At 36.1% G+C, this 11219-nt stretch overlaps 1 protein-coding gene across 1 annotated transcript; it reads right to left on the bottom strand.

Moving 5' to 3' along the window:
• Positions 1-468: 468 nt before the first annotated feature.
• Positions 469-1947, bottom strand: LOC130990696 (protein FAR1-RELATED SEQUENCE 5-like). Its single transcript, XM_057914923.1, has 2 exons — positions 1891-1947; positions 469-1845 (listed from the first exon to the last, which is right to left on the bottom strand). The coding sequence occupies exons 1-2, from the start codon at positions 1945-1947 to the stop codon at positions 469-471; spliced, it is 1434 nt and encodes a 477-aa protein (XP_057770906.1).
• Positions 1948-11219: the final 9272 nt, after the last annotated feature.

Raw genomic sequence — 11219 nt, 5'->3', positions numbered from 1 at the left:
ATATTTGTGAACTTGTTAGGACCAGAACAATCAATACATTGTTGGCTTAAAGGAATTCGTTCCTTCGACACTCACCGCCATCTACTTAGCAGCATTCTATCCGGCACCCTATCCAAGTTCAAATTGAAATAAATTCTGAACAAGTGTTGACAAATCACTACTTCTGTATCCCGCATACGGCATGAACATGAACCCATTTTCGTAGCCTGATTAACCTTCACAATCCGATAACCTCTCAACGCATTTCTGGACCAAACCCTATACTCTAGAAACTCGTCGTTCAGATCTAAGGGTTCTTGAGTGACTTTCACAGATACCGAGTTCAGAGCTTCGTACTCGAATGCCTTGAAGACATTTCGGGTACAAAGCTCAGCAATTTGAAAGAGAATTTTCGAAGACTGCAAGAACATACCAGGCATCCCTCTACAAAGAGCATCCTCCTCAAACTCTAGTCTACACCAATTCATCCTATATTTTCTCAGAACCACATATCTCTTTAAGAACCTTGTTCGTCACTTCACTCCACGACGTAGCATGCAATCCACCAGTAAATTTATCTAATTTAAAAACGGAAGACCACCGCTTTCTTAACTTGTACATGCCAATAAACCATCTATTCTCCACAATCCTGAACTCGTCTATCATATCTGCCCAAGTTGATTCAAACTCTTCTGCATTCTCGCAGCCATTCATACACCGATACCACAAAGATTTAAAACTCTTATTGTGGTTCAATGTACCAAATTGCTTGCCGACATTTTTGTTTATATGCCATTGACAGAGCCTGTGTTTCGCATCGCGAAATGTAACATCCACACCATTCATATGAGCCTGGTATTGATCGGAGAAAATGATCGAAGGCTCTTTATGATACATTGACTCTAGAAAAGTAAAGAACAACCACTCGTAGGACTCCGTCTTCTCATTTGATAAAAAACCAATTACAAACATAACATTAGCCCGATGGTGGTTTATGCCGACTATGGGTATGCAAATCAAGTCATACTTGTTAGTTTTATAAGTAGCATCGACATATATAACGTCACCAAAGTGTTGGTAATCTACTAGGCATCTGCTATCTCTGAATAATAGATATTGAAGCCTACCATCATCAGTGACCTTTACCTTACAGTAGAACAAAGGGTCGCTTAATCCTTTCTCTGTGAAATACTCCATCAATTTGTTTGCATCGAAATTGGCAACTTTTGCCATGTTAGCGTTCTCGCGATTCAGCTCATTATAAACATCCTTCCGTAAGAAACCAACATTCTCACGACCTCCAGCTTCATTTTCCAAAAAATGATACGAACGGCTAACACCAATACCACTTGACTTCATCGCAATAAGTATAGTCTTCTGCGAATGTGCAAGCTTCCGGGCAGACCGCAATAGATAGGTTTTGGTAGGATGAAGCATATCATGGTTGTGCTTTTTCACAAAGGTTGTCACGACCCATGGACTTTCAACGTCTGTTCGACTAACACGTAGCCTTGCCTTGCAGTTGCTCCTATAACTATGCTTCTTTAACGCAGCCACACAACCTTTTGAAGACTTGTTATCCAGTTGTCCCTCACATGAACAATGAAAAACCTTTCCACAAGAAATTTTATTAGTGCCTTTGAAATAAGCTTGCGTTCCTTTCCGAGCTGAAAAACCAATCATCCGGGCATATGCTGCATACAGAACAAAAACATCATCCAATGTGTCAATGGCACATCGAACGTTAATCTTCCCTTCCACTTCGGCCAATGTCACAAGAACTTCGTTATCACTTCCTTGCCCAAAATCTACATTATTTCCATCTGTACCTTGAGCACTGCTATCAATATGGACACTATCTTCAGACTATATCAATAGAATTCCCATGCTCACCACCAGAATCACTATTACCAACTTCTCTGCTATTACCACTACCACTACCACTCTCAAAATCGGGACAACCTTCATTGTCGTAGGATAAATTTAAATCGAAGTCCATTTGCCTTTAATGGGAAGCAAAGTATAAGACGTTAACAACTGTATTGTGCATGTCAAAAAAAATCACGCCACATTACTGAAAGTCAAACAACTGGGAACGTTTTATAACGAAGAAGAAACCCCACATACTGATAATACTCCATAAAATATAATAAAAAAGAATTTACAAAATATAATAAAAAAGAATTTACAATCAACTAAATAATTAGTAAATTAATTCGCCTAATTTTAAATAATTAGAGTTTTCAATTCACCACACATAACGGAAAATATCCACCCTACACCACAAAATTCGACAAACAAAGTGTTGGTAACACAACCCATATCAAATTACACTCACCATATCTGATGTGAGCAGGGCCGGACAACTTATCGATTACAAGTCAGGTTATTGAGTTAATAAAAAAAGGGGTCAACTACACAACAAATAAAGGAGTTCATTAGTGTTGGAGTTAGTTGCTCAAATTAAAGCCCAAGTCCAAGACCAATCTACATTGGGCCAAATGGTGAATATTATTCAAGTTGATGGGCTTGTTCCTACTTGAAGTGATGGCTTATTACACATTTGATTTTTGAAGCCCAAATGAAGATAAAAATAAGAGGATTTTCGTCCAAAAATGTGCAGCCAAGTTGAAGAGCCATTTGTGGTTACATTTTAGTGTGTATTTATTTCAATTATGAGTCTTAAGTATTGACATTAGTGTTAGGCTCCCAAAAGTCATTTTTGAGCCTATAAATAGTCATGTAAATCACTTGTATTAAAAACTCCATTGATATAAACGAAAATTAGCATTCTTGCTTAGTGAGTTGAATTCTCTTTGTTGAGTTTTTCACTTATTTTAGAACTTATCAAGACACTTGAGCAAGGTCTTGTGGCGTTCATCCATACCGAGGTTCTTGGCTGATTTATATAGCCAACGGGTCGAGGTTTCTACGCTCTTAGGGGTTGATCAAACTAGATTCTCGATCTAGGGAGTCCGCTGCCTACTCACATACGTCGGGTTCTTGGGTCATTATATCCAACGGGTCCTTCGTCCACTTCCATCCATATCAATATCCGACTAACCTCTCAGAAAACAAGAAATTAAAAATACAAGGCATGTCGGCTCAAATAGTCAATATAAAAAAAAATACCAATTTCAAGATAAATCCTAAAATCATACAACATTACATAAATTACCTTCAAACCAGTCAAGCGGAACTCTTCAAAACAAAGAAATGAAGTAGAAACAACCGAATGAACATCGTCGGCAAAAATTTTAACTCATGTTGTACAAAAACGATGAGGAGTGAAACCAAAAAAAATAAACATGAGTGCTGGTGAAGACAATGACAAACCAAAAAAAAAATAAACACTAATATCTAACGACTCAGCTTGGCTCAACAAAAAAATAAAATCATCAATGTTCGAAACGTGTACGTCAAATTTTAGGACCTTCCTACAAAAAAAAATTCAAATCCGACGTAGGTTTGGTAGGTACCAACTGACAAAACCACAAAACACTAATATCTAGAAAGGTGGTATTCAAATTTTGGGTTGAACCGGTCTGGGTTAGGATATTGGGAAAGGGCCGGTTGAATTCAACTTTTGACGTGGCATGAATCTAACGATAGTGCGTTCTAAGTTTCAGCCTAGGATAGACATTACCGTTTACTTAGGAGAAACACATTTGTGATTTTAAATTTTAAACTCAACAAACAATTATAAAGTTGTCACTGTCAGACTCAGTGTTGGTTTGGAAAATTGATGGATCAAATAAGACTATGTTGGTAGCTCTGTTTTACCGTTTTAAGAGCTCTATACATTCTTACCTCAAAGTTAAATGTTCTATGTATTCTAAACAAAGCAGATTACACATTAAACATTTTTAATTATTGACTTAGATCAAATGACAACTATAATTATTGGATTAAATTGTATTATTAGACATATATCGAAAACAGCCAATAGATAAGGGTAAGTCACTCGACCCACTACCAACTTAAACCAAACGCAGGGTACAATATAAAATAGCAGCATATAATGATTTAATCTTTGGGTACAAACTCTTTTCTTTTTACTAGCGAAACTTACAATCACACACATGATCCATCATTATTACATAATACTTCATTCGTCTCATTACAAATGTCTCATTATTTTTGGACATAAAAATTAAAAAATATGTAAAACATAGATAAAATGGGTTACTCAAAATTATTTAAATATTAAATATAAAGAGAGAATTATTATCAAAAAAAATGGAACATCCCATTATAAAAAATGGGACATTTATAATGGAACGGAGGAAGTAAAATATAGATTCGCACAACTTATTGACAAAATACCACAAGTCTCTTGATTTAGTAATAATCGTCAAATGCGCACCAAGTTCGTGAAAGATATATGGACTAAATTAGGATATATTTGATATATTCTAATAAGCTTTAATTAATTAGTAAATAGTTTGACTATTGGATTAATTAATTGGAGACAAAAGAAAAGCCCGACCTGTTTAACCTAGGGCTTACAGGAGTGTCTTATTCCTATAAGAATAGGAATATATTTCTTTTGTCTGAGAGAATAAACACACGCGAGACACGTAAAATCACAAGAGAGAAAACACTTAGAGCACTAAGAATTCAATCGGAGATTTCCTAGCTTTCGAAGATTGAATTGTGCATCGGGAATTATTTCTGCATCGAATCTGCAATATACGTGGATACCATAGTAGTGGATTCAACTGCAGGAATTGCTAGAAGAATTGCTACAGGATTGTTTGATACACAACAAGTAAGTTATTCTAACTATTATTGTGTGTTTGTAATCTCTACACATGATTCAATTGTAAATCTAGATCTTATTCTTGACTGTTATTTCCGCTGCGTATCATTAGATGATGGCAAGGATTTCCAACAGTGGTATCAGAGCCCGGGGCTCGATTTATAATTGATATTATGTTCTAATTAATTATGGGTTAATTGAATTTTGATTTTAGAAATCGTATTTTAAATTTAGTTTTGAAATCGAAAATTTGATTTTAGAAATCTGTTTTGGAATTGGGTTTCTTCTTTATTACGTTGCAGGGCAACATAAATTGTTAAACAAGTATTTCGAAATTTGTTTTATTAAATGGTTTGGAATCAAGTTTTGAAATTGGTTTAATTATGATGAACTTGGTTCAAACGATCCTTCGTCTGATAACCGCATCACAGCCGGACAAAACATTAACCGCCACGACAAGGCGGCGACTGGTGGCTCGGGGCTCACCGGTGTGCTACGCCCGACCGCCCGCCGTCGTCTGTGTCTGCGCCGCGGCTTCGAGCCAGCGCAACTCTGTCTCTCCAGAACCACGTCTCACTGCAAAGGCATTAACGCCTTTAAGGTGATGACGACGGTAGCTGGGTGAGGCGGCGCTCCGGTACAGATCTCGTGCCGGCGATAACGCTGTTGTGTGCGGCGGTGAGGAGACCTTTGCTGATGCTTCGAAAAACGCCTCCAACTGACGCGGCTCTTGGACGCCGGAACGTCGGCGACTGGAGAAGGCGATGACCGGCGAAGGCTTATCTTAGCCAGAGACGTCGCGACTTTCTCCGGTGCAGTTTCGAGCGGCGACGGAGTGCTGATGGACCAGTTGCAGCGGCTGCACAAAGCAGCCAAACCCTAGTTGCAGACCGGGTCTGGGCCGTGGATTTTCTAAGCTTCAGGCTAGCCTTGGAAGCTGGGCTGCTACTGTTGGCTATTGGACTTGGCTGCGATTTTTTAAATAAATGCCCATTGTGGGCTGAATCAGTTTTATTAAAAAAAAATCTGTTATTAATTTAGAATTAATAATATTAATTCCAATTTCAGGATTAAGTTTATTAATTAGATTAATAAATCTTGATTACTATTATTTTAGAAATAATAATAATCATTGTGTGTTTATATTAATTTGGAATTAATATAAATTAATTAGATTAATGATTTTATTTAGTATTATTATTTTGAAATAATAATATTGAATGTATATTTATATTAATTTGGAATTGATGTAAATTGACTAATTCATTAATTTGATTTATAAATCATGGATTATTATTATTTTTGAAATAATAATATTTGATGAGTTTTATATTAATTTTGAATTAATACATGGAATTATTATTTTTGAATAATAATGTTGTATTAATTTGGAATTAATACGAATTGATTAACCCATAATTTAATTAGAGAATAAAATTTAATTGGATTAATGAATTTTATTCGTAGAGATTCTATGTTGTTTTGTGATGAGCATGCTATTTGATTTTGTGCTTATTATTTAACTATAGTAGTTAGAGACCGCTTTTATGTTTGGGCAGGCGGCGCCCACTAAATGTAGTCCACGTTACTATGTATGGGTAGGCGGCACCCAATATGTGTGGTCCACATTTCGTATGCCTGGATAGGCGGCACCCAGTAATTGTTTTGCTATTTAATATTGGATACTAAATATAAGCAATTAGTATCACATGTTAAATCCCCACTAAATAAGTCTTTCTGTAAGCACAAAACGCGTCGTCCATCATAATTGTTTGAGCAACCCATCCTTTTCGTTCAAGAGTATTTACACCCAAGTGTTTGCTCTGATCTACAAGGCCAATGCTCATTCATAGGTTGGCACCGTGTAATGGGGTTCACTTGCTTGATCATTTGTGCGTGAAACTCGACCAAAGTGATTTGAGGACGCGGATTAATTAGATTAATCAACCAAGAGTTGCAAAATGGTTGTTGCAATTGGCTTAGAGGCCTACTAAGTAATATTATTGTAGTCATCAGCGCAAGCAGAGGCTTCATAATATTGACTTGGATCTTGGACCACTATAATTTATGTTTATAAATTCGTATTTTATGTTGGGGTCATAAAATATGCAAAAATAGTGGGAGCTAATCAAAACAAAATGCCTTGTTTGATTAGTAAAATAAATGTGATCTTATTTGATTCGATTTCTTTTATTGCTTTCTTTTATCTCTGTTATTTCTGCAATTGTTTTGATATGTTTGTTGGATACGAAGAATTGACTGGGTCAAACTTTCTGGATTGACCACGCAATTTTCATTTGGTGCTAAGGCTAGATAGGATTGAATATGTCTTGGACAAATCAACCTACATCATCCTTAATGCGACTTTAGAAACTTTCAAAGTGTTTGACAATGAAAGTTATAAGAAACATATGGATGATTTAACTTCTGCTAAATGTGTCATGATTGTGTCTATGAGTTTAGAACTGCATAAACAACATGATCACATGTTTCGATTGAGATGTTGATACACATGAAGAGTGTTAACGCTTTAGAAGCCAAGACCATAAAGTATAAGATACTCATGGATCTCTTCAGGATTAATCTACATGGAGTAGACAAGGTCTCTATGGATGTCTTGAAAAGATTGAGTTAATTGAGAGGTTGGCCACGATTGGAACGAAACTATCCGATATTTGTCTCAATCAACTTAATCTTGTAGTAATGATCTGTCTCATTTGTGAACTTCATAAGTGAATTCAAAATGAACAATAGGACAGTAACACTACCATGAGTTTCATGACATGTTAAGAACAATTTTGAATCGTCTTACACTAAGGACAAATAAGTTCTTATGATTAATGCTTCTGCCAATTCTAACCCAAAATGAAAGAAAAGGTAGAAGAAGGATCAAAAGAACTAAATTTTGCATCCTAAGGTGGAAACCATAAGAAGCAGAAGTTATCCAAAGATAAAATGCCCATTTGTCAAGAAAATGACATTGGAAGGAATACTACTTGATGTTCAAAACATTAGATGTTTTGATAGCAGAATTTGGTATATTTTTCATTGAGGTGAACATGTAACAACTCATACTCCTGGGTATTAGATACGAGTTATAGTTCACACATTTGTTAAAATGTGTATTGTCTAACTAAAAACAAGAGAGTGAGACCAAAGAAATCTAACTTGCGCATTTGTTTTGAGCAATAGTTGCTGCTAAATGCATAAGGTCTTATGGATTTGATCTATCTATGGGTTTGTGGACATGATAGATTGTTATTTTGTTCTTGGAATTACGAGGAATATAATTTCCATTCTCGTGTTAGACATTGAAGTTTTTCTTTCCATTTTGCTCATAGAATTTATTCTACTTTGCTTAATGGAGATGCAAATATTTCACTTGAGAATACTTTATATTTGCTCAATGCGAACAAAATATCCTCAGTGTGTAAAATAAACTATCACAAGCAATGCGAATAGTCCGACTAAACTTTGGCATGTAGGCTTGGTCACTTAATGAGAAATGAATAACAATATCGAGAAAGTTAGACTATCTCACACTTTTTGACGTAAAGTCTTAAAGTGCTTGTGAAATCACATCTCAAGGTTAAAATGACCAACGAGCCACTTTCTAGGAAAAGAATACAAGCTAAAGAAGTACTTGAGTTGATTCACATAGTGGTGTGTGGATCGTTTCTAAATCAAGCACAAAGTGGATATTCGTACTTCACAACTTTCACAGACAATTTCTTAAGGTGTGGAAATGTGTATCTTATGAAACACAAATCAGAAACTTTGAGAAATCTATGGAGTTTAAGTTAGAAGTCAAGAAACAACTTGAAAAAGTATTTAATCTCTAAGATTAGATCAAGAAAGAAGTACTTAATCCATGTGTTCATCGATTGCTTGAAGTCATATGGAATCTATTCACAATGGACTCCTCTAGGGATACCTTATTTGAGTTGGGTATCCGAGAGGAGAAATCGAACTTCATTAGATATGGTTCGATCCATAATGAGCTTCTCAAAACTTTCAGTGTATCTTTGGGACCATTCCTTGTTTATTATTGCTTATATTCTGAACCAAGTTCCACTTGAATTAGTTGAGTAAATATCACATGATTGTGATATTGAAAGGAACAAAGTTTTACACATGTGTGAACCTTGGGTTACACTACATATGTAGAGAAAATGTTCACTGATTTGTTGGAATCAAAAGTGAGAAGTGTTACTTTGTGGGATATCCGAAGGAAACACGAGAATACTACTATTTTCTTAGAAATTATAAGTTCTCGGTTTTAGGATTGCGATGTTTCTTGAAAAGGCTTGGTCTATAGAGAACAAGATCATTATGACTTAGATCTTGACAAGATTTGAGAACCACAAAGGCAACATTGAGGAAGAAAACTTGTTAGATGGTATAAATAAGTTTTTAGTGGGAGCTTTACATGATCTCAATTGTACTGATGCACTGCTTAGAGCGTCATCTACATCCAATAAGAGCAGTATTGAAGATTATGCAGAAATGCAAGATTCTTCAATACGGGGGGAGATGTGACATTGGATGTCGAAGATTCTTCATCATGATATAACAAACCAACTTCCTCAAGTTCATAATAATGAAGAGCCTGCACAAATACAACATCGTATAAGTTCTAGAGAACATAAACCAGTCGAAGAATTAATCTATTGGTCTAAGATCAATACGAGAAAGGATTTGAAACTGGTTATGATCTTTAGATATTATGCGAAACTATGATAGTCATAGGTTCCATGATGGTCATAAATTCTTAGAAGTGGCAAAAAGCCATAAAATCTGAATGGACCGGTTAGACCTTAAATAAGATATCATTTGGGGTAATACCTAATTGATGCTAATGACAATGTGCAAACCTGCAAGGCTAGGTTAGTGGTAAAAGATTATAGTCAGTGCGAGAGCATTGATTATGATCATTTCGTCAATTGCAAAAGTCAAGTCCATTGAGATTTTACTTGTTGTTATGAACTAAAACAAACTTCTAGAATATGGAACAAATATTTTGACAAGGAAATCAAATCGTTTGATTTGGGTCATAAGCAAATAAAATCATTGTGTTTATAGGAAACACAAGAATGAGAACACAATTTTCATCATCATTTATGTATGACATATTGAAAATGAAAATTATTGTACTCATGATGCAATCCATGAAAGACTAGTTGTAAATTTCCTTCAAGGTGAAGGATTTGAGTAAAGCCTATTATATCATTGGGATCAAGATCTATTGAGTTTGAGCTAATAGATTGTTAGGCTATCAAAATCCACTTACATAGGCAAGGTGTTAAGGCGATACTCCATGAATAAGTTCGAAATGACATCTACCGATGGAATATGACATCTATTTGTCAAGAAAGGATTGTCTTTCTAATGACAATGAGATTTAACGCACAAAGGATGATCCTAACGCTAGGGCAATAGGATGCTCATGAATGTCATGATTTTCACTACACAAGGTGTAGTTTGTGTACTTAGCATCGTTGGCAGATTTTAAGAGATATTAGAAATAAGAGATTATGTCAGAGCAAGTTCCCACATAAGTGTACATATCCTTTTAACCAATTGTTATGCATTGTGAATCATAACAAGCACTTTGAGTGTTTGGGCATTGGATATCTTCGAGACTGACTTTAGTCAGTGGGAGTAAAAGTAATATGTCTAGAAATAATCTGTGTTGAGACTTATTACTTGATCACATTTATGACATTTGATGTCACTAATGGCATTATGTATTTATTTGATTGATTACTTTGATTATTTGTTCTCATTCAATTAAATGTTCTCATGAGTTAATACTGTTGCTAATTTAGTGGGAGGTTAGCAATAGAGTATAACTCTTAAAGAGCCCCAACTAAGGATCATCAAGATTGGGATATTGATGATATTGTTGGGTATCTTCGCCTTGCCGGGATTACTCCTCTTGTTTCCTGAACCTCCGGTCCGTCTCACTTCGTGCTCAGGCACTTCTTCTTCTTCTTCTTTAGGTCTTTACTCTTCCGTTCCAGATATGCAATCTCCAGCTTCAACTCTGCCTCCGATTACCTGTACTTCAGATCTGCACAAGTAAAGAGAAAAAGGAGTAAAAGGAACAAATGAAAGAGAAAAGAGATAAGAAATCAGAGAAGGGTTTCAGTCGAGGGAAAAGGTGTCCTCGGGACACAGGGGCTCAGATTTTCCCCCTTTTAACTCAGCAACCCTTCCGGCAGCTGAATGATCAACGGCGAAGTAAGGACGATGGAGCAGCTTCACAGATCTCAACAGAGCTACCAACAGCAGGAGCCAAGGTCAGAACTCCGGCAGCTCAGATCTTCTCAGGTAACCACCAAACAGGGCTCCGATGGTCTGGAAAACCCGGTGATACCTCCACCCACGTCAGGGAATCCCGTATTATCAAGGAGTTACTCACAAAGGAATAGCAGAGCCTTTCAGTCCTTGATAATCCGTATTCCCGGCATGAGAA

The sequence above is a fragment of the Salvia miltiorrhiza genome, chromosome 6 (genome assembly GCF_028751815.1).
Source record: "Salvia miltiorrhiza cultivar Shanhuang (shh) chromosome 6, IMPLAD_Smil_shh, whole genome shotgun sequence".
NCBI lineage: Eukaryota > Viridiplantae > Streptophyta > Magnoliopsida > Lamiales > Lamiaceae > Salvia > Salvia miltiorrhiza.
This window is presented reverse-complemented; position numbering and strand designations above follow the sequence as displayed.